The 25,314-nt window shown below is 44.5% G+C and overlaps 1 protein-coding gene across 1 annotated transcript in view; it reads right to left on the minus strand.

Annotated features, from left to right (window-relative positions):
• Nucleotides 1-586: 586 nt before the first annotated feature.
• Nucleotides 587-25,314, minus strand: part of LOC308169311 (uncharacterized protein) — a gene marked incomplete at both ends in the record, with an annotated part of 34,456 nt that continues 9,728 nt past the window's right edge. The window contains one exon of the mRNA XM_080543997.1: nucleotides 587-606. Coding sequence (XP_080400123.1) covers nucleotides 587-606 — 20 coding nt within the window. The remainder of the gene's footprint in view (nucleotides 607-25,314) is intronic.

A 25,314-nucleotide genomic window follows, 5' to 3' on the forward strand; every position in this document is an offset into this window, starting at 1 on the left:
GGAAAAGATAGGATATTTATATGTTTACAGGAAAAGTTATTCCTTATTTATAGCATAGCGTACAGCAAGTGTTTCTATAGTAGATTGTACGGTACTTGTTACCCTAAATGACAATAAAGACCATTCATTCGTTCAACTAATAGTTTCTTGTGTCTTACAGGCAGCAGGCGATCATGTCATTGAATCAGACGCAGATGCTTCCGAATGCGACTGTGACACTGAGGACGCATGTGAAGCCACGAAAGAGAAGGGCCGAGACGGCACAGTGTGGACTGAGCAACCAGGCCGAACACAGCGCAACCCAGGCGCTCGGAGAGGCAGAGAACGACAGGCCAATATCATAAAGACAGCTCCAGGCCCGACACGTTATGCCAAATCGAACATTACAAGTCCGTTGAGCAGTCTACTGTGTCTGATTGACACGGAAATGTGGCAACAGATTCTAAAGTACACTCAGGCAGAAGCTGACCGGAGTAATGCTGAGAAGTTCAATTTGACAATGGACGAACTAAAGGCATTCGTGGGTCTCCTTTACTTCAAAGGAGTTTATTATGCCAAGTCCGTGAGGATGGATGACTGCTGGTCATCACATCTCGGAGTCGATTTCTACAAGGACACAATGAGTCGCCAGAAGTTCCGAGATATCATGCGCTATCTACGCTTTGACGACAAGAACACACGAGCCGCCCGCGTTCCGGTGGATAGATTTGCCATGATTTCAGAAATGTTTGATAAATTTGTGAAAAACAGCATTGCATCATACACACCTGGTGACAACATCACCGTGGATGAACAGTTGTTCCCGACCAAAGCAAGATGTCGTTTCACACAATACATGGCCAATAAACCTGACAAATTTGGCATAAAGTTCTGGGTTGCAGCGGACGTCGACAGCAAATACATGTTGAACGCACATCCCTACCTAGGGAAAGATGCAAGCAGGCCGGCCGGTCAGCGGTTATCAGACAATGTTGTGCTGCGTCTGATGGAGCCGTTCGTGGGCAAAGGAAGAAATGTCACGACAGACAATTACTTCACCTCCTTGCCACTGGCAAACACCCTTTTGGCCCAACAAACCACAATTGTTGGCACAATTAATAAAATCAGACGGGAGTTGCCCCCATGTACACGGGCACAGACTGAAAGATTTTCCAGCAAGGTGCTGAGGGCTGGAGAAGCCACACTCACAGTTTACCAGGCGAAACCTAAAAAAAATGTTTGCCTCCTCAGCACACTGCATCAAACCGTTTATACTGATGATGGCCCAAAGAAACTGCCCGAAACGGTTGCTTACTACAACAGCACTAAGTGCGGTGTTGATGTTCTGGACCAGATGACGAGGAAATATACAGTAAAAGGAGGGACCCGCCGTTGGCCTGTAGCTGTGTTTTACAACATTTTGGACATGGCTGCAATTAATGCACACATTCTGTACAGCCAGTGCATGGGCATCAGTATAACCAGGAAGCAATTCATTCATAAGCTAGCAGGGGAGCTGTGTGAGCCACTGGTAATGACAAGGCTTCCTTCTACACCAGCAGCGAGAAGGCGACTGCAACTCGACAGGCCACCTACACCCCCACAGGTGAAAAAAAAAAAGTGTCAAGGCGCCAGTAGGGGTGTAACGATACATCGATTCACATCGATGCATCGATTCATTGACTAACGATCTGATTACATCGACGCAATGTAAAAACATCGATCTATATCGTCATCTTAAAGATACACCTTTATTTTGAAATGGCACATTCTGCGTGACTGTCACCATTATATATGAGTTGCCTCTACCAAATCCGTCTAAAAAAGTCACGAGGAAAGTCCTGTCTTTCGCTTTTTAGCTTGAGGTGCGCTTGTTTTGGAATTCCATTCGCTGCAGCGGCCGCGCTCACCCCGCCCCCGTCCAGTTTCTCAACTGGATTGGACAGCGCCTTCGCCTGTCTGGGGGACATCGCTTGGCCGCGCCATTTTGTTTCATAGGACATTAATGTTTTAAAGCTGAATATCTCTTGTTTGTGAGACTAGTGAACGGGTCTATTTTTCTTTTTGTAACAGAAGAATACTGTATAATACAATATGATTTAAATGCTGGATACCTGGAAGAGCTCACAAATAAAATGGTCAAATCATATTCTAGTTGTTTTTGTGAGTTGATAATTGTGTTAGATTGGCATATGATATCGCGTCATATCGATCATATCGTCATATCGATCTTGAATCGAATCGAATCGAAATCGTATCGTGACTGACATTGTGATATCGTCAAACATTGTATCGTCATACAAACAAATCGATATAATATCGTATCGTGATGAAGCTGGTGATTTACACCCCTAGGCGCCAGGTGTCATGGGAACAAAGCGATCAAGATCTGCCAGTCGTGTGGAAGATTTGTCTGTGGTACATGCACACAGCCAGCAACGGTGTGCTGGAAGTGCTGACTGTTCTATATTTACACAGTGTGTGTCCCCTTTTTTATATATTGGTGTTTATTTGTTACCATACTTTGTATTTGGAATAATTGACGTGAACATTGCAAGTAAATAAAAATGTTCCTTGAAATATCTGTCTCTCCGTGTTCGTCCGTAGTATGCCTGGATAATTTCCACTCATCTTCAAAAATTCCCAGAATATTCTGTTCTATGAATATGTAATCACAAGAAAGACCTTCTTCCTGCACACAAAATCTTCTTCCTATAGTCAGACCTGCTAGTCAGAGGCTATACGCGCTCCTGTGAGATCACTCAAGCCTCAAGTTTATTTGTCACTACATTACACTACATTACACTACAAGTGTACAGCCACATTATGCAATCAAAACAAAACGAACGAACCCCCGTGAGCAGTTGCAGGGGCTGGCTGACAATATTATTACTAAATAATATTGTATATAATAATATTGTTTATATATATAAACCAATAACATTACATTACACTACAAGTGTACAGCCACATTATGCAATCAAAACAAAACGAACGAACCCCCGTGAGCCATGTGTAGCCTATGTACAGTTATGAATGATACACTGCACAGTATGTACCTATCAAGCTGTGTGGTATTACATAGGTACCGCAGCAAAGTAGTTCATCAACGAATATTATATAACAAACGGATATTTATAATATTGTATATAATGTCTTTTTTGTATATCACTGTAGACCACGTTGTAGTAGTAGCCAATTGCAGAGTGTATTAATTATTTTGTTTGTTTGAATCCTCACTGTGTTCATGTTGTGCAGTGAACAAACAATTGTTGGGTGAATAAACTGTCTCTTGCCGTGAAATGTGTACATCAAATAAAATGATGTCGGCGATGATTATGCCTGTAATCATCAAAGATATAACGAACTGATATTTCTGAGTGGGGCAGTCCCAGATATAGTGAAGACAGACAGGAAAGTAAGGAGAAGAAGGGAGAGAATATTGACAATTGATAATAAGATATTGATAATGTATTTCGCTGTCGACCAAAATCGTTTGAAATTACGTGCTTGTGCATTGAATGACACTATGTACAGCGCTGTCAATTTTCATAGGACGGCCAATGTAATGCGTTGTTTTTTGATTTTACATTCCTTGTTTCGTGGTAAACTAATCGTCCCGTTCACAAAAACCTAAGGTGAAAATTACTTGGAACTATGTGTGAAAGGCTTGATGGCTCTCCGGTCAATGAACAAAGAGATCGGGTTTCCCCCGCTGCACCACGTCCCAACGGTGTGTTTCTGTAACCATTTTCACCTCCACCTTCCCAGACCACTATTTATAAATAATAATCCACAGATAGGCACAGTCACAGTGCTACATGAAAATATCTAGCCACACACCACATATCATAGCTCCGCCCTATATGTATTTATCATAATATTTCTCAATATAAAACGGAGGTACGATATATGGCAGATATATGTATGGTATATCAAAGAATATAATATAAAACGCATCACATGTTTGTCATTGTGTGAAAATGTTTCTGTAGCGAAGAACCTTGGTTCAATCTGGAGCTGATCAACTCCGGACGGCAATAGCACGTTGTGGGTGCAATTGTGCAATAATAACACTATTTACAGCGCTGTCTTTTATTGCTATATTTATTACTGTTATATATAAATGTGAACATTACAGATACCTGGTCAACACAGCTTGGGATTCCAAGAAAATTACTTGGAAGTATGTGTGAAAGGCTTGATGGCTCTCCGATCAATGAACAAAGAGATCGGGTTTCCCCCGCTGCACCACGTCCCAACGGTGTGTTTCTGTAACCATTTTTACCTCCACCTTCCCAGACCACTATTTATAAATAATAATCCACAGATAGGCACAGTCACAGTGCTACATGAAAATATCTAGCCACACACCACATATCATAGCTCCGCCCTATATGTATTTATCATAATATTTCTCAATATAAAATGGAGGTACGATATATGGCAGATATATGTATGGTATATCAAAGAATATAATATAAAACGCATCACATGTTTGTCATTGTGTGAAAATGTTTCTGTAGCGAAGAACCTTGGTTCAATCTGGAGCTTAACAACTCCGGACGGCAATAGCACGTTGTGGGTGCAATTGTGCAATAATAACACTATTTACAGCGCTGTCTTTTATTGCTATATTTATTACTGTTATATATAAATGTGAACATTACAGATACCTGGTCAACACAGCTTGGGATTCCAAGAAAATTACTTGGAAGTATGTGTGAAAGGCTTGATGGCTCTCCGATCAATGAACAAAGAGATCGGGTTTCCCCCGCTGCACCACGTCCCAACGGTGAGTTTCTGTAACCATTTTCACCTCCACCTTCCCAGACCACTATTTATAAATAATAATCCACAGATAGGCACAGTCACAGTGCTACATGAAAATATCTAGCCACACACCACATATCATAGCTCCGCCCTATATGTATTTATCATCATATTTCTCAATATAAAACGGAGGTACGATATATGGCAGATATATGTATGGTATATCAAAGAATATAATATAAAACGCATCACATGTTTGTCATTGTGTGAAAATGTTTCTGTAGCGAAGAACCTTGGTTCAATCTGGAGCTGATCAACTCTGGACGGCAATAGCACGTTGTGGGTGCAATTGTGCAATAATAACACTATTTACAGCGCTGTCTTTTATTGCTATATTTATTACTGTTATATATAAATGTGAACATTACAGATACCTGGTCAACACAGCTTGGGATTCCAAGAAAATTACTTGGAAGTATGTGTGAAAGGCTTGATGGCTCTCCGATCAATGAACAAAGAGATCGGGTTTCCCCCGCTGCACCACGTCCCAACGGTGTGTTTCTGTAACCATTTTCACCTCCACCTTCCCAGACCACTATTTATAAATAATAATCCACAGATAGGCACAGTCACAGTGCTACATGAAAATATCTAGCCACACACCACATATCATAGCTCCGCCCTATATGTATTTATCATAATATTTCTTAATATAAAACGGAGGTACGATATATGGCAGATATATGTATGTGTAACGATGGTCAAACAGCCAAACTTCTTTCAATCAATTCTTTTATTTGACCTGCAGAGAAGACATATAGAACACAATTCTTCTCTGGTCTGCTTGTGAATCCATTAAGATGGCGGCCATGTTCTGGTACCACCGTCTATGTATATTTCACATCAGGATAATTTGTTCACAGAAAGAACACAAATTTCCCTCAAACATTACAAATAACAATTACAAACAACATGTGGAGCAACATACCTGCAGAGAAGACATATAGAACACAATTCTTCTCTGGTCTGCTTGTGATTCTGCACGTTCAAAATAACATACAATAAATGTTCTGTTTCACATCATCACAATACATCACATCATCACAATACATGTAAAAACAAACAACACAGTACTACACCAACATTTTCACCCTTCATTACAAGATTCTCCATACAAACAACAAAACACGAGGAGCATTTTACATCACGCACATACCCATTAAGATGGCGGCCATGTTCTGGTACCACTGTCAGTACGGCAACAAGAGAAGGACAAAAGAACGTGCAGACCTGCAGTACACCCAAACTCCAAAGGGGGGCTCTAACAACAACCAGGGCTGCTCAAGCACGGCGAAACTCATCTACATTCACCACAACTAAACATACATTCCCAACTCTGTTACACCCACCTCCCCTGAATTTCGCCAACCTTGAGCAGCAACTATACATTTAAATACTACTTTTAACTTTTTACACTATTACATAGGGCCGCCAAAGGACAGGACAGCCAACTTGAAAAGTATCCTATAAGGATGAAGTGGAAAGAGAGGTAAACTATCTCTCCAACCAACTACTGGCGGTAGGATGCGTTCTACACCCCACAAGACCCTTTTTTCACTGTGTATTACTAGCCTTCAAGAGGCCACAACCTCTTATGAAACAATCAGAATAACGAACAAACCTATATGTCATAGGATGTCAGTGTGCACAGTGTATACATGCACTGAACTGAGCTTCGGCTTATCTAACTGTGGAAAGCCTGGAACACTGACCTACAAACAGCTCGAATGTTCGACTTAGTGTCTTGGATAATGTCTTGTCCTGACATAGTATAAATCAATCTGTCAACTGGTTTGATAAGGCGACCAAACTTGGACTTGACCTGTGTGACTGTACTAGGATGTTCACACTGTGTGACAGAAGCTAGAGTGTCAGTACGCTGTGTGTCACTAGCATCATCTGTCTGATTTGTGTTACCAGAAACATCAGTACAATCATCAGTGCTTACCACAAATCTAGAATCAGAGTTAATGGACTGATCTACCATTTGCTCCTCAGCCATCTGCTCGGGAACCCTCTGAGGGGCAAACGAGACTGAAGACACTACAGTGTTAGTAGCCTCTGTCCGTGAGTGGTCAGGGAATGGTAACTGGGTGACCCACTCCAGGGTTCTTCCCTTGGGATCCTTGGGCTCTGGAACAGTCAAGGGAACATCCCTCTCCCGAACAGCTCTTCCCCCATACTCCATGTCTTCAACCTCCCCTCCCTCACTCCCAGGACAGGAATCCACTCTCTCCGACTCGAACGCGGTTCCTCTACTCACTTCCCCAGGCAAGGAATCCTGTTCCACTTCCGACACGGACATGTCACTTGGCTCGTTTGATGTATGAACAGCAGAGAGGGATGAAACTGGGTCAGAGATCACACTCGTATCATACACCGGCAGAAAGTTCACCAACATCAATAGATTACGGTGGACTACCTTCTCTCGTCCAGTGACAGTGTCTTGTATCCTATATGTGTGAGTCTCAGAGTTCCTATCCACCACAGTGTATACAGTAGACTCCCAACGGTCAGCCACCTTTCTCTTTCCTCTCTCCCTCTTGTTCGCCAACAGCACACGGTCTCCGACATCAATGGTGGGCCCTTTCACTCGTCTGTTGTAGAGCTCTGTGTGACGGTGCTGTTCTTTTATGACATGTTCCTGGGCTATGACCATAGCTTCTCTCAGATCCTTCGTGAGAGACATCACATACTTGTCATAGCTGACCACAGCTGGATCATTCAGGACTGTCCGGAAGAGTATATCGACAGGGAGACGAGGAGTACGCCCGAACATCAGATAGAAAGGTGCATAGCCAGTTGACTCATGCGCTGTGCTATTGTACATGAACGTCAGAGTTTGCAAACGCCTCGGCCAGTTGATTTTTGCCTCTGGTTCAAGCGCTCGGATCATGTTACCGAGAGTTCTATTGAAACGTTCCACACTACCGTTACCCATCGGGTGATACGGGGTTGTGTGCGACTTTCTGACACCGGAGACTCTGAGCAGCTCACTCACTAGTTGACTCTCGAAGCTAGCTCCCTGGTCGCTATGGATACGTTCTGGGAACCCAAAGACGCAGAAGAACTTGTCCCATAGAACTCTCGCCACCTGTTTGGCTGACTGATCTTTGCAGGGGAATGCCTGGGCCATTCTTGTAAAATGGTCAGTAACAACTAACACATCAACTGACTTGTTCCTTGAGTCCTCCGCTGACCAGAAATCAATGCAAACCAGCTGAAGTGGCCTGGTTGATGTGATACTCTGCAAAGGCGCCCTCGCAGCAGGTTCAACAGTCTTACTGACAATACACCGCTGGTAGTTACGGACGTAGTCTCTTACGTCTCTGTCGAGGTTGAGCCAGAAGAACCTCTGTCTGGCCAAGCCAAGACTCCTGAACTGACCTTGATGGCCGGCATGGTCATGAACACCTCTCAGAACTTCAACTTTCTTAGACTCAGGAACCACATACTGGCGGCGTTTTGACTTCACGACTTGATCCCTCGAGACTCTGTAGAGCAGGGGTCGGCAACCTATGGCACGCGTGCCAGCAGTGGCACGCGACAGCTTAAACAGTGGCACGCGACAGCTAATCAATAAGTGCGAGAATGGGAGAATGTTTTATTTTTATTTTTATGTTGGCCGCGTTCGTAAATTCGCGCACACTGGGTTCAATGTCACAATGGGACCAAGTAGGATCAGGCCCGTGAATGAGTTCTCTCTTGCCCGCGGGATGATATTTAATTACTATTAAAACCGGCCCGCAGTATTATGTGCCCGCAGCACCATAATACTACAAGTCCCAAGATGCATTGGCGCGTACCGAGTGCCCGCGAGCGAGCGCGACCCCGCGTCTTCTCTTCACTTCAGTACTCGTCATGAGCAGCAGCAGCACAGTCACAGTGGAGGCCGAAACATCGCCGTCAATTCCCGAGTGTTCCCGAGTGTTCCCGAGTACAGTTTGCTGACAAACTCGGCATACTTGCTGCCGAATTCAGGCGGAGATTTTCCGACTTTGAAGCCCAAAAAAGCAGGCCTCAACTGCTCAGCAATCCATTTGCAGTTGATGTGGAAAGTGCACCAGCAAATCTCCAAATGGCGCTGATTGAGCTCCAGTGTAATGACACATTGAAGGCAAAATATGAGTCCGTGGCGCTGCTGAGTTTGCTCGTTTCATCCCCGACACAATGCCTGAGCTGCGCACCCAAGTTGCTCGCACGCCGTCTATGTTTGGCAGCACATACGTGTGTGAACTACTGTTTTCGTTGATGAAACTAAACAAAACATCACATAGGAGTCGTCTTAGTGATGAACATCTGAACTCAATCCTGAGGATTTCCTCAGCTCAGAGCCTGACCCCAAACATTAATGAACTTGTACTCAAGATGAGACACCAAGTATCGGGCTCAGCCTCAGACAAGTGAGCAGAAAGGACTTGGACTTGATATTTCTTTGAAGGGAATTATTATTTTTTTCTCCAGTTGAATGGACCCAGGGACATGTTGCCTAAGAAATTAATGCAACTGTTTTGCACTTTTGCAAGTTTGCACTAACTTTTCAAATTTTATTATAGAAGACAGTCATTGGTGAGGATCGGAGCAGCACACTGATTTGTTTTTAATGCATGCTGTTTCATTTTTGCATTTATCTTTCCATTGAGCGTTGAATGAAAATTACATTTAGCTGTTTACCTGTTAAAAAAAATAAAAAATAAAACGTTTTCAATGTATTACTGAAAGAGCCTTGAGAAAATATTGCAACTGATTTTATTTATGTTTTACTTAATTTAATGTAATGATTAATGTTAAGTGCAATATAGGCTGTGTTATTGGTATTGGTTCAATATGTGCAATAATTGCGAGTTTTAATAACATTGAACCAGCCCGGCCCTCCACTTGTACCATTTTTAAATGTTGGCCCCCTGTGTATTTGACTTTGACATGACTGGACTAGAGGCAGTCTCTGGGACGCTCCGGCGCTCTCAGGGCGAATTTACGAATGCAGCCCTAGTCTCATCCACTCCACGAGAGCCGTATTCTGGCGCCAATTTTCAAAGTAAAATTCTGAATTCGATTCGATACTTGTATCAATATAACTCAAGTCGTTCAAGGATGAAGCAGACAAGGCCGAATCAATAAGACGTGCTGTGTCAAGGTATGGGAAGCAGGCCAGCACCTTTAAAGCATTTGCCACTGCTAAAAATCACGCAACTGAAGCAAGCTTTCGCATTGCTCATTGCATTGCGAAACGTGGAAAGCCATTCACTGATGGAGAATATATTAAGGAGGCTTTCCTCTGTAGCTCAGATGTTTTGTTTGAAGGCTTATCAAACAAAGACACAATAAAATCAAGAATAAAAGACATCCCAGTGTCAGACAGAAGTGTGGAACGAAGAATAGGAGAAATGGCAGAAAACGTGAAAGCGCAGCAGACCGTTGGTTTGAAAGATGCGACGGTGTTTAGCCTCGCACTTGATGAGAGCGTAGATGTGAATGACATGCCACGTCTGGCTGTCATAGCAAGATACTGTGATTCTGCTGTAAGGGAGGAGCTCTGCTGCCTAAAACCAATGCCAGAAACAACAAAAGGTGAGGACATCGCTAAAGTTCTTATCGAGCATTTTGTGGAGCGAGGGATTGACATTAGCAGGATTTTTGCAGTGACAACAGATGGTGCCCCTGCCATGGTCGGGAAACAGAGGGGAGCGGTTGCATTAATTGTGTGCAACTTAAAGTGACCAAGTACCACCCCCAGATAATGGAGTTGAGCTAAGGAAAACAGGGCCAGGGATCACGACATTGATTGTTAGGACTGTTTACATGGCTTTGCATACATAGCTCTTTGCAACCCCCAAAAAATATATGTTTGTTGTGGTTGGAATAAAAGAATAAAATGTAAGTAATAACCAAATAATTATATGAATATAAATTATAATTCATACAAGTAAGACCCTTGTATAATCACCCTCCAGTTAGGCCTACTTATTAAAATGATAACCATAGGGAGCGCAGTTAGCAACTTTGGTAGAAATTGAGCGCTCCAATTTGCTTAAAGTTGTGCTACGCATCACAACGTTTAGTTGTCTTAGATGTTATGTTGGTAATTTTGTTCAAGTTTCAGTTAGTTACATTTTTAGGTTTATTTAGCATACATGGCTTTGCATACATAGCTCTTTGCTGAAAATTGTTGTTCATGTTGTGGAATAAAATTGCAGATCTGTTGGTCTGTTTGGTTTGGTTTGATGTCGAGTCATAATTAATGTTGATATTGTGGTTGGCACACTGACTAACAAGAAAATTTAAAAATGGCACTTCATATCAAAAAGGTTGCCTACCCCTGCTGTAGAGTATCCCATTGCTCACAACAAGTTTCTCCCAGTGCTTCAGGTACCTCATGACTGTGACTGATTCCTTACCTCTCTCTCTCCTGGAGGGTCTCCGATGTCTCTCCACATAGTACAAGACTCGAGAGAGAGTTCTGTCTCTGAGCTGTTCATCCCGGAGTTCCTTCTCACTGTAAGCAGGAAGTGAGTCCTGACCACCTGGGACTAACTGAGGCAAATGGTGCAAGACTGCTACAGCGCGCGTTCTTGCTCCGACCTCCCACAGATCGTCATATGACTGTAGAACAACAGACACTTCATCCATCTCCATAGACTGAGCGTGGACATGCAGAGGTGATGGGACACTTTGAGCGTAACTCTCTGCCTGGCGTGGAGTGTCACCACTATCATTGGACGACCGGAAGGCGTCCTGTACAGAAGCACTCGACACATCCTGGACTTCGGAGAGGAGATTCTTGTAGGGCTCTTCAAGTAATCTGTGACTGACTCTCTGCTTGACGAAAGGCACACGACTCAAGGCATCAGCGACAACATTCTGTGGGCCTGGCACGTACTTGATGTCGAAGTTATAGCTCGCTAACTTAGCCACCCATCGTTGCTCGCAGCAGTCCAGCTTGGGCTTCGTCATGATATGAGTCAATGGATTATTGTCCGTCCAAACAGTGAAATCATGCCCCTTCAACCAATGGCTGAACTTGTCACAGACACTCCACTTCAAGGCTAGGAATTCCAACCGATGGGCTGGGTAGTTTCTCTGAGACTGAGAGAGGGACTTGCTGGCGAATGCGATTGGCCTCGCTCGGTCTTCACCCTCTTGGATCTGCGACAGGACAGCACCGATGCCATCAAGGGACGCGTCCGTTGACAGCATGAAGGGACGGCTGAAGTCAGGGTGAGCCAGGACAGCCGTCTCAACCAGCGCCGTTTTCAGCTTCTGGAAAGCCTGCTCCGTTTCGGGGGTCCAGTCAGTAACATTCAACTTCCTGCTTTGTGACCTTTGTTTGGACTGTTTCACCTTCCCTTTTTTCTTCTGGCCCGTCAACAGAGAGAAGAGAGGCTTTGCAATAGCGGAGAAGCTAGGCACAAAGTGCTGGTAATAATTGATCATCCCCAAGAAAGATCTGATTCGTTTCTGTGAGGGGGTTACACCATCCGCTTCCATCAGGTCAGCACTTGTCATCTTTGCGATGCTCTCAACTTTGCTGGGATCAGTCAACACACCGTTGTCATTAATTATGTGGCCGAGGAATTTGACGGATTTCCGGAGAAAAAAACACTTCTTGGGGGCCAATTTCAGGTTATGACCACGCAGTCTACTGAACACCATCTCCAAGCGTTCCAGAGCTGTCCTCTCATCAGGGGCATACACCAATAAATCATCCAGATAAACCAGTAAGCTCAGATAGTTCTGGTCTCCGAAAATGCTAGTCATCATACGCATGAAGCTCCCAGGACTATTACAGAGGCCCTGCGGGAGGCGATTATACTCATACAAGCCCATAGGTGTTGTAAAGGCAGAGTACTTTCTGTCATCCTCGTGTAGTGGCATGTTATAAAACCCTGAGGTTAGATCCATAGTACTAAACAAGGAGTTACCTCCAAGTGCAGCTAAGCAGTCGGCCTGGTGAGGGAGAGGGTGAGCATCCTTCAGGGTCCTCTTGTTCAGCCAGCGAAAGTCTGTACAGATACGGAGATCTCCGTTCTTTTTCCATACAAGAACCAACGGAGATGCATATTCACTGGTTGACTTCCTGATTATATCTTTCTCCTCCATCTCACTCAGTACTTGGCGCAACTTCTGATACTGACTGGGGGGCACTCGTCTGAATGGGAGCCGGAATGGCCTGTGATCTGAGAGGTGAATGCGATGTATGAAGCCCTTTGCCTCTCCACAATCCAGGTGATGGCGTGAGAAGATGTCCTTGTAGCGCACAACCAGGTCAGCCATCTTGCTTCTACACTGTTCAGACACGTCACAGGAGTGTATGTCGAGCCCACTCAATCCCATGTACTTCAGTTCCTCATCAACAGTGCGGGCCGCATTTTCACTGGACGGGGTTACTTGACAGCAACTGAGTAGTGGGACCTCAGCAGGTCCGGTCTCATCCATGTCCTCGAGCGCAATGCAGGAGAAGACGTCGGCCAATTTAGCATTGCGTCTTACCAAGACGGGCCTGTCGGACGAGTTGATCAGCTTCAATGGAACCCATCCGTCTCCCCACAAAGGAGTAACAACTCTGGCCACCAGAACCCCTCTTGGAGCTGAGCGACACGAAGTACCTTGGAGTGCGCCTGGATCGGACATTATCCTTCAAGCAACACCTGGAAGAAGTCAAGGCCAAAGTGACATCCAGGGCCGCGCTGATCCGCCGCCTTGCTGGTACAACCTGGGGAGCCTCCGCTAAGACGCTAAGAATATCCACCCAAGCCCTGGTCTTCTCTGCAGCGGAATACTGCGCCCCAGTCTGGAGCAGAAGCCCTCATGCGAGAAAGGTCGACGTGGCTATCAATACCTCCCTGAGAATAATAACTGGATGCTTGAAGCCTACCCCTGTGTCCCTCTTGCCAGTCCTCGCGGGAATAGCACCGGCCGGCCTCCGACGGGAGGCTGCCACCCTCGTCCTGGCCAGGAAGGCACAAAAGCATGACTGGCACATCCTGCACAACACCACCATAACACCAGCACCTCCAAGCCGACTCAAGACCCGCCACCCTTACAACAAGGCAGCACAAGCCATGCTCAACTCCACCTCTGAGGACATCTCCAGAGATGCATGGTTGGCAGCAGCTTGGAAGCAGGAGTGGGAGTCAGCCGGGCCCTCCCGAATCCACCGCTACATCTGGGACCCAGGAGATGGCGCCATTGGAGGAGACGACCTACCACGCCGGCAATGGACCACACTGAACCGTCTACGAACTGGTGTCGGTCGCTTTAAAACATCAATGAAGGCGTGGGGCCTGGCGGACAGTGCGGCATGCGAGTGCGGTGACCCAGAGCAGACCGCCGACCACATAATCACCATCTGCCCCTTATATAGACCACCCTCAGAAGCCAGCCTCTTCGACCTAGAACCAGAGATGCGGGCATGGCTACGCGACACCGAGTTGGACCTCTGACGTTACACGAAAGAAGAAGAAGACACGATGTGGGCTCTGTCATCACAGCGCTACCAGGAGACACAATAGTGGACTTGGGTAGCTTGCCCCACATCAGGTACTCCTGACCAGGCTCAAGACACACGGCTGAGTTGCACCTGACTGTGCCTATCTTGTCAGGTATGACGTCACCTCGCCAACGGTTCAGACCAGCGAGCATCGAGAGAAACTGTTCAGATTCTGGATCGCCAGCAGGACAGGGCGTAGACACAGCCTTCCAGTAGCCATCACATTGCTTATACTGCCGGAGGATATATTTAATAACATTGGTGCCTAGTATCAACTCATCATGCTGGCCTTCAACTACCAGAGTGGGAACCATAATCCTACAGCCATACACCTCCATTTCCACGTTGAAAGCTGACTCAGGCTTGACACGGCGACCACCACAGCCAACAAGCACCACATTTGAACTGAACTGGTTATGCTCTGTAGCAACTCCAACCTCTCTAAGCTTTCCCTCTGCCGTCTTACTCATTGTACAAGCCATAGACCCACTGTCTAGCATAGCATTTAGAGTCACTGTATTACCAACTGTCACAGGTGTGTAGAAAAGGCTGTCACTACCACTAATTGTATGCGTATTCTGATAAACAATATCTTCAGAGTTATCACTTGAGCTTTTGAGAGCTATATACACTGTCTCAGCACTAGATTCGTCCTCACAATTGGAGTTTACTTGGCGACCTATACTTTCTCCCTCTGAATACAGGCCACCTAGTTTCCCTGAGGCTGAGGTGCTCGGGACGACCTGGTGGGACACTCAACTTTTGTGTGACCTGGGGCTAAACAGACAAAGCACAGCTTCTCTGACATGCAGTGTGAGATGGTAGTGTGTCTACTGTCATCACAGACTCGGCAGGCCTTCTCACGGGCGCCACCCTGGTATCTTCCGCCACGAGGAGCACTGTCACGCTGCTGCACTTTCCCCATCATCTGCTCCAGCCTCTCCATAATGCGAGCAAGAATCCTGTCTTCAGATTGCTGAGTGTTCTGGGCCACAGCAGTCGCGGAGGAGGGGCACGGAAGCTGGCCTAAAGCATGGTCCTGGGAAGGAATGAGGGTAGAAGGCGGACACTGTGAGTGGTACACTGGACTATGGGCAGGAGCAGGGGGGTACTGGGTGGAACACTGCTCAGATACAGACTGAATCAAAGGCTCTGGATGAGACTGCACAGTGTGGAGGGCGGTGGCATGGCTCTTCAATGGCACAGAACTACCGGTCCTGCCAGAGGCTCTCAGCTCTCTCTGATAATTATCAATCTTCAACTGTATGTCTCGTGAGCTCCACTCCTCAATAGCCTTGCATTCCAGAATACGGGATAGTCCAGAGTCCGGGCAATGCCTGACAAACATCCGTGCTACCTCTTCACCCACGTTCTCCATCCTCCTACCTTGTCTGCGAAGGCCCTCACCAGCTACATCAGCTGCTTTGTTGATCCTCAACCAGTAGTCTACAGGGTTCTCATTGGGTCTGGGTAGAGTGGCATAGAAATCTGACAACGGGAGGCATGATGACACATCACTGAAGTACTTGAGAAGGATATCATAGATGAGATCAGGGTTCTGCTTCACATCAAGTGTCTGATCGCTACGCAAACCAACCCTCACGACATCCTTTGCCTTACCCATCAGCCTTGCCAGTATCTCCTCAGCCTGTTCATGCATTGGACATTTCTGCTTTCTCAGATAAGCTTTAGACATGTCAATCCAGTCCTGGACTGAACACTTATCAGAACTATCACCTCGGAACATTGGTGGTTCCCTGTCTGATTTTACATTCACAGTAACGCGCGGAACCTCCTGTCTAACAACATTAGGATCAGTTACAGGATCTGGAGGCGATGTGCAGTTGAGGTGTGCACTGCTCATACTACTTGAGTGAACTACACCAGCTGAAATTAACTTGGTTACAATGGACTCGCCAATCTGAGCACCTAGCTGACCCATCATGTCTGAAAGGTGATGAAGAGCTTCAGTGTCATTAACACTGGGTGTGGATGTGGGAGGAGCCTCCCCTGTAAACTGCCCGACAGCAGCACAACCTGGGTCCTGACTTGACCCTGTGCCTCTACCACTGTCAGTAAACAACTGGGAACACCCCACCTCCCTACTATTCAACCCACCGATGACAGCACTGTCTGCTCTGCTCTGACATGCCCCCCATGCACCCCTCCCCATAGGCAACACTGGACTGGCAAAAATCTCATCATTAAAACCTGGCCTCTGAGCCATAGTGGTACAGACTTGCGTTGTGTAATATTACTGAATGAAAAAAAATAATAATAATAATAATGTTTAAAAAATATATATAAAGTTACAGCAGGGCATAAAAAACAAAACAATCAAAGCACTTTTTAAACTGATGTAATCACAGACCTCAGACTGAATGACCATTTACTATAATACTCTGACCACACTTGATCTATCACACTAAGACCTGGCATCCACGCAGCATCCACGGAGATCGGCGTTCAGCTGATCTTGAGATCGACGTGTCACGGCACCAGTGTAACGATGGTCAAACAGCCAAACTTCTTTCAATCAATTCTTTTATTTGACCTGCAGAGAAGACATATAGAACACAATTCTTCTCTGGTCTGCTTGTGAATCCATTAAGATGGCGGCCATGTTCTGGTACCACCGTCTATGTATATTTCACATCAGGATAATTTGTTCACAGAAAGAACACAAATTTCCCTCAAACATTACACATAACAATTACAAACAACATGTGGAGCAACATACCTGCAGAGAAGACATATAGAACACAATTCTTCTCTGGTCTGCTTGTGAATCTGCACGTTCAAAATAACATACAATAAATGTTCTGTTTCACATCATCACAATACATCACATCATCACAATACATGTAAAAACAAACAACACAGTACTACACCAACATTTTCACCCTTCATTACAAGATTCTCCATACAAACAACAAAACACGAGGAGCATTTTACATCACGCACATACCCATTAAGATGGCGGCCATGTTCTGGTACCACTGTCAGTACGGCAACAAGAGAAGGACAAAAGAACGCGCAGACCTGCAGTACACCCAAACTCCAAAGGGGGGCTCTAACAACAACCAGGGCTGCTCAAGCACGGCGAAACTCATCTACATTCACCACAACTAAACATACATTCCCAACTCTGTTACATATGGTATATCAAAGAATATAATATAAAACGCATCACATGTTTGTCATTGTGTGAAAATGTTTCTGTAGCGAAGAACCTTGGTTCAATCTGGAGCTGATCAACTCCGGACGGCAATAGCACGTTGTGGGTGCAATTGTGCAATAATAACACTATTTACAGCGCTGTCTTTTATTGCTATATTTATTACTGTTATATATAAATGTGAACATTACAGATACCTGGTCAACACAGCTTGGGATTCCAAGAAAATTACTTGGAAGTATGTGTGAAAGGCTTGATGGCTCTCCGATCAATGAACAAAGAGATCGGGTTTCCCCCGCTGCACCACGTCCCAACGGTGTGTTTCTGTAACCATTTTCACCTCCACCTTCCCAGACCACTATTTATAAATAATAATCCACAGATAGGCACAGTCACAGTGCTACATGAAAATATCTAGCCACACACCACATATCATAGCTCCGCCCTATATGTATTTATCATCATATTTCTCAATATAAAACGGAGGTACGATATATGGCAGATATATGTATGGTATATCAAAGAATATAATAGAAAACGCATCACATGTTTGTCATTGTGTGAAAATGTTTCTGTAGCGAAGAACCTTGGTTCAATCTGGAGCTGATCAACTCCGGACTGCAATAGCACGTTGTGGGTGCAATTGTGCAATAATAACACTATTTACAGCGCTGTCTTTTATTGCTATATTTATTACTGTTATATATAAATGTGAACATTACAGATACCTGGTCAACACAGCTTGGGATTCCAAGAAAATTACTTGGAAGTATGTGTGAAAGGCTTGATGGCTCTCCGATCAATGAACAAAGAGATCGGGTTTCCCCCGCTGCACCACGTCCCAACGGTGTGTTTCTGTAACCATTTTCACCTCCACCTTCCCAGACCACTATTTATAAATAATAATCCACAGATAGGCACAGTCACAGTGCTACATGAAAATATCTAGCCACACACCACATATCATAGCTCCGCCCTATATGTATTTATCATAATATTTCTCAATATAAAACGGAGGTACGATATATGGCAGATATATGTATGGTATATCAAAGAATATAATATAAAACGCATCACATGTTTGTCATTGTGTGAAAATGTTTCTGTAGCGAAGAACCTTGGTTCAATCTGGAGCTGATCAACTCCGGACGGCAATAGCACGTTGTGGGTGCAATTGTGCAATAATAACACTATTTACAGCGCTGTCTTTTATTGCTATATTTATTAGTGTTATATATAAATGTGAACATTACAGATACCTGGTCAACACAGCTTGGGATTCCAAGAAAATTACTTGGAAGTATGTGTGAAAGGCTTGATGGCTCTCCGATCAATGAACAAAGAGATCGGGTTTCCCCCGCGGTGTGTTGCGTGTTCACGCTTCTTGCGTGACATCGCCCTCCAGCGATCTTTGTGCGTCAGTACACTCTTCTCTATGTTAAACTATCATAGTGCTGAAGCACACCTCATCGCGATGGAATAAGGTCGCGATCCGCGGCTCTCCTAGTGTTAAATGACAGTTCAACCCTAGACTTAAACATCAAACAAAGACACATCTGGCTGGCCGGCCTAACAGCGGCCAAAAGGCTTATTGCTTGCAGGTGGAAGTCACCCCATTTCTTGACCACGCAGAGGTGGATATTAGACTATATAGACATAGCCAGCATGGAACACTGGATTGCCAACAGGCATCAGGCAATCTCTGACAATGTTTCATGCTGGGACCAAACTATAACCATTCTCAATAGGCTAATCTATTTGCTCCTTCCATAGGGTCCTGTATGGTGGGGGGTGGGGGGCTGTGATTGGGCGTGTGGGTTGGAGGTATTTGGCGGGAGGGACATTTGAATGAATGAATGAATGAATGGTCTTTGTTGTCATTGATATAGTACAGGTACCAAACAACGAAATTTGGGAGGGGGGGCTCCCCTGGTGCTAGGAAAGAAAAAAACTAAAAAACAAGAAGGGAAAGGAGCTGGTTTACATAAATAAAGGCTATGTACACTATCCACTATACTATACAAATAAAACACTGTGCTGTACTCTATGCTATGCTATACCTATTCTAACATTTCCTATTCTCTGCAACCTTATGTACCCTAGGGTTGTCATATTGCACATAGTGTTATTGCACATTCATTTAAAGTGTCGCAGTTTGCAGGCTTGAAATGTACACATTTGTGCCTCAGCACTACACCTGATTTCAATCCAGCAGCTGCCATCAATCCGTCCAGACTGTCCAGGGCCCAGAACCTAGGTCTTTGCTGTGTTCAGGGCCTGAATGGCCCTGGGGTAGAAGCTGAGCTTCAGTCTGTTTGTCCTTGCGAACATGGTCCTGAACCGCCTGTTCGAGGGCAGCCGAGCAAAGTGTTCGTACCCAGGGTGGGATGGGTCTCTGGAGATCTTGGAGGCCTTCCTGAGGCAGTGTGTGTTGTACAGCTCTTCCATGAATGAATGAATGGTCTTTATTGTCATTGCTACAGTACAGGTACCAAACAACGAAATGTAGGAGGGGTGGCTCCCCTGGTGTTAGGAAAGAAAAAAATAAAAACTTTTAAAAAGAACACAAGAAGGGAAGGAGCTGGTTTACATAAATAAAGGCTATGTACACTATCCACTATACTATACTGTACAGATAGACGACTAGGGTTGTCATATTGCACAATAGTGTTATTGCACATTTATTTAAAGTGTCGCAGTTTGCAGGCTTGAAATGTACATATTTGTGCCTCAGCACTACACCTGATTTTTTCAGACCAGCAGCTGCCATCAATCCGTCCAGACTGTCCAGGGCCCAGAACCTAGGTCTTTGCTGTGTTCAGGGCCTGGACGGCCCTGTGGTAGAAGCTGTTCTTCAGTCTGTTTGTCCTTGCGGCCATGGTCCTGAACCGCCTTTTCGAGGGCAGCCGGGTAAAGTGTTCGTACCCAGGGTGGGTTGGGTCCCTGGAGATCTTGGAGGCCTTCCTGAGACAGCGTGTGTTGTACAGCTCTTCCAGAGAGGGGAGGGGGGCGCCGGTGATCTTCTGGGCTGTTCTCACGACTCTCTGTAGCGCATTTCTCTCCGCGGTTGTGCAGCTGGAGAACCAGTTGCAGATGCCGTAGTTGAGGATGCTCTCCACTGCGCCGAGGTAGAAGGTCACCAGTATCTCCTGCTTGCTGTGTTCCTTCCTGAGGACTCTCAGGATGTATAGCCGCTGTTGTGCCAGCTGTTTTCCCTTGAAAAAGAGGGGGCCACATATTAAAGAGCTGTAATTCCTAGACCCTTCCTCCAATTTGGATGTGAATACCATCAAATTAAAGAGGGTATTTAGTCTGCACTTTAAGGCCATATGCATTCTATAACTGCAACTTGAATATGTTTTGGTAAACAGCTAAAATGTCCAAAATGCATATATATATATATATATATATATATATATATATATATATATATATGTATATATGGACCTACATATAGCTTGGCTACTGTTTTCCACTTCTGGTAAAAAAATAACATAACATATGTTTTGATTACATTTCTTCACTCTTGTTTTAATATTTTGATTGATTGATTGATTGATTGAAAACTTTATTAGAAGATTTGCAGAAGTAGGTACATGAAAGTACATATTACATACAAGGTCAACTAACAGGATAAAAACCCAAGAAAGCCACTGGCTTATTTCAATTGGGGTCCTTGATTCTCAATTCATCGTTACATGTAAGACAGACAAAAAACTAGTACTATCTACAAGATAATACAGACAAATAACTAGTACTATCTACAAGATAAACATACATCCAACATGGGAAGAACAATACAACAAAACATAAGGTATGTACAGCAGGTAGGACAGGTGGGGACATACACCACAGGTGGGGGCGGGGGACAAAACACAAAGTATGTACAGTGGGTAGTTCGGGCAGGGGGACAGACATATAATATGTACAATGGGTAGTTCGGGCGGGGGGACAAAACAACAAGTATGTACAGTGTGTGGTCATGGTGGGGGGGGGGGTACAAAAACACCAGTAGATTTAGGCGGGGGGGAGGGGGGGGGGGGCGACATAATAACATTGCGTTTGCTCAGAGTGTAGACCAGGTAGGGGGGTGGGACAAAACAACTAGTATGTGCAGAGGGTATTTCGGGTGTGGGGGGGGGGGGGGGTGGGAGACATAACAACAAAACAACAAGAATATATAGAGGGTAGTCCAGGTGGGGGTGTAGTCTTTTAATTTGATTTTTGATTTAGAGGGTCCAGTTACGGATTGCAGCCTCCTGTAAATGTTTTTTGAGAGTGGTTTTGAAGGTGGGCAGTGTTTTGCACTCCTTTAAGATTATAGGAAGGGCGTTCCACATTTTTACTGCATAGTTTGCAAACAAGTTTAACCCCTTGTTTGTGGTGCAACGCGGTTGAACGTGGTTCGTGGAGCTTCCTCTGGTATTGTATGTGTGGACGTTGTTCACTTTTCGGAAGTATGTTGACAGGTACTTGGGTGTCTTTGTGGTGTAGCGTATCTTGAAGACCAGGCCCAGTGCAAGCTGCTGCACTCTGTCAACTACTCGTAGCCAATCAAGGCTCAAAAAATGAGCAGCGGTTAGATGTGTCCTAGGGTTGAGGCCTAGCAGAAGCCTAACCAGTTTATTTTGGGCTGTCTGGAGTCTTGTTTTTAGGGCCTTTGTGGTTCTATAGTACCATGATGTTACGGCACAGTCGAAGTGAATGAGAGCTCCTGATAGGGTCCTCAGTGTGTTTTTACTGACAAGTGAGGATATCCTGTACAAGAATCTAGTTCTATGGTTAACTTTTTTGATTACTTTTGCTGCCATTTTATCTCCGGAAAGATTTGCCTCTAAGATGGAGCCCAGGTATGTAATATCCTCTTTTCTTGTGATAGTAATGTTACCCACTTTTATATTGTAATTTGATCATCTTTATTCGTAGGATTCCCTGCACTGTGAACTCCCCATCTGGGCAATGATGGATGCTTCTGCTTGACGCATGCGCCAGTGCTACGTCCAGTGTGGGAAGAAACTAAACATGGCGGATATTGTGAAAATACGACAGCGAATTAGAAAAGGAGGACAACACCATTGTGGCACAACTGATCAGTAAGTCATACACATGCTGTGAATCCTGTCCACAAGTAGCCTATTGTGTTCACAGGGTTCGACAGTAACGCTTGTCCGGAGCAAGTAAAAAAATCGCCGGGTTTGTTGCTGGTCCTGGATATTTTTAACTGTGTGCAGGAAGAACAACAGACGGCATAATAATAATATATTCATTCCACGATCATCTAGTCTGGTCTGGCGCCTGCGCCGTCTGTTGTTCTTCCTGCACACAGGTAAAAATATCCAGGATCCAGCAGCGTTGTCGGGCTCGCGCAAACAAATCCGGTGAATTTTTTACTTACGCTTCGTGCACACCGCGGACCGTGACCCACCGTTCTGGCGCAACCTGGTGGAATGGGCTTGAAGTACGTCAACGTGCGATGCAGACGCAACAACACAGCGGTAATATATATGTCCGGAGGAGATAGCAAAGATGGCGCCGTTAGCATCACAAACACTATGCCATACAAGTTAGCATCAGAGGTAGACTAATATCCTCAACTTATGTCCTAATCACACTACTGTCATACAAGTCGTACCTTCTCCTTGACATGGACATAAACACCTGCTACCTTCTTTGAAAGAAATCGCGATTTATTCAGTGAAAACTAGTACACCATTCAGATAGCATAACAATAGCATAGCATTCGCGGACACAGTCAGTATGTTAACATCAGATATATAAACGGGTTATTTTGATAAACTGGACACATTTTGTGAATATATATGGTTACTTTCTCGCCTGAAAACATATAAAAACTTCATAAAATGACATATTAACACTTGTAGAGCCAAATTAAAGATTTTCGCCAATGGCGGATTTTACATCTGAGGTGAAAGCTCTGGTCAAGAAACTACTTCCGGTTTACTTCCGGTTGTTTTGACGGATCCAACGCAACGCAAAAGCTGAAATATTTTGACTGATTACCGCACCCTGACGGACAAGAAACGCAATGCAGAGCAACGCAACGGATCAACGCAACTGCCCCATTGAGATGAATGACTTCCGGTGCAACGCAATGACCTGGTGTGCATGCAGCTTTACTCCGGGCAAGCGTTACTGTCGAACCCTGGTTCAATAATTCACCATAGGGTGCCAGGTGTACAGTATGCTAATGGTGGTCATTGAATTGATATGATGAATTATATTGCCAGGTGCATAACTATAATCTTAGCCAAGTCATTGTATTAGCTCAGTACATTTCAGCAGCAGCTAAACAGTTGGTAATTAAAGGGCAGAACTATAAGCACATCTAATAGATGAATGTCATGTATGATAACGCAGCAAGCTTGCTTGAAAGGGAGCTGCCAGTCAAGCGTGCAAAGTCCACGCCCATACAGCCCTCTGTCTGACCAGGAAGTTAAGCCTAACTAGAAGATTATTGTCATTTTTTCTTGTGTAAAGTATTGGACACAAAATACAATTGGAACCGTTTAATGTCTATTTTCCAGACCCTTTAATTACAAAGAAATGCAATCAGTAATCCTTAGATGATTGCATTTGCAGGACATGTCCTGTCAGTCTAGATGGGCTTTCAGTGAACTGGTTGGCTGTCATTTATAATTGACTCTGCACTGTTTGTGCCTCCATTGTTTCTAGCTGCAGGTCCTCTTCAGCTCATGTAACCATGTATGAACCAGTCCACAGAGTCCCCCGGATCTGGCTGTGGTTCTCCAGCCCTGAAAATTACACAGTGGGGTCCAGAGGTGGTTTTAGTGAAGCTGGAGGAAGAAGATGTAGAGGAGAATGGTGTGATGGTGAAAGAAGAAGTGGAGGAGAAGAGAGTGATGGTAAAAGAAGAAGATGGAGGAGAAGAAATGAGGGAGGAGGGAGTGATGGTGAAACAAGAGGTCGAAGTAGAAGTGGAGATTGAAGACACGGATGGTAAGTCTTTGTTGTATAGTGGTGAGGGTCATTGCACTGCTGTAAAATCAATGCTGCCAGATGCAAGGCAAGTTTATTTGTATGGCACATTTCATACAACAAGGGCAATTCAAAGTGCTTTACATACATTATTTAAAAATACAGCAAGAGGAGCATAGCAAGAAAATAAAAACGACTGAATAAAAGCAAATATAAGAGGTAAATAGATAAAACATTTAATAAGACAATAGTTAATGGATAAAAGACATTGATAGAAGTCTTTAATCATAACTGCTGCAAAACATGAAGGTTTTCAGCTTAGATTTAAATATGTTTAGGGTTTGCGCCTGTTGATTTCTTCAGGGAGTTTGTTCCAGGAGCATGCAGCAGCGTGACTGAAAGCTGCTGCACCGTGTTTTGTTTTTACTCTTGGAATTATTAGCTGATTAGTCTCAGCTGACCTTAGGGGCCTAGCGGGAATATAGGATGGGAGGAGATCTGATATGTATTTTGGTCCAAGACCATTTTCTATGAGAGACTGGTAGCCAGTGTAGGGATCTCAGGATTTGTGTAATGTGTTCAAACGTATTAATTTTTGTTAGGACCCTAGCAGTTGCGTTTTGGATGAGCTGCAGCTTACGAACAGCCCCTTTAGATAGGCCTATTAGTAGACCATTACAATAATCAAGTCTACTCGAAACAAATGCATGGATGAGGTTTTTTTCAAGGTCTTATTTGGACATGAAACCTCTCATTCTTGTTATGTTTTTCAGGTGATAGTAGGCTGATTTAGTTATCGAGTTCATGTGGCTGTTGAAGTTTAGAGTCTAGAATTACACTAAGATTTCTGACCTGTTTTTTAGTTTAGAGAGAGAAT

The sequence above is a fragment of the Nansenia antarctica genome (genome assembly GCF_963989245.1).
Source record: "Nansenia antarctica genome assembly, chromosome: 13".
Taxonomy (NCBI): Eukaryota; Metazoa; Chordata; class Actinopteri; order Argentiniformes; family Microstomatidae; genus Nansenia; species Nansenia antarctica.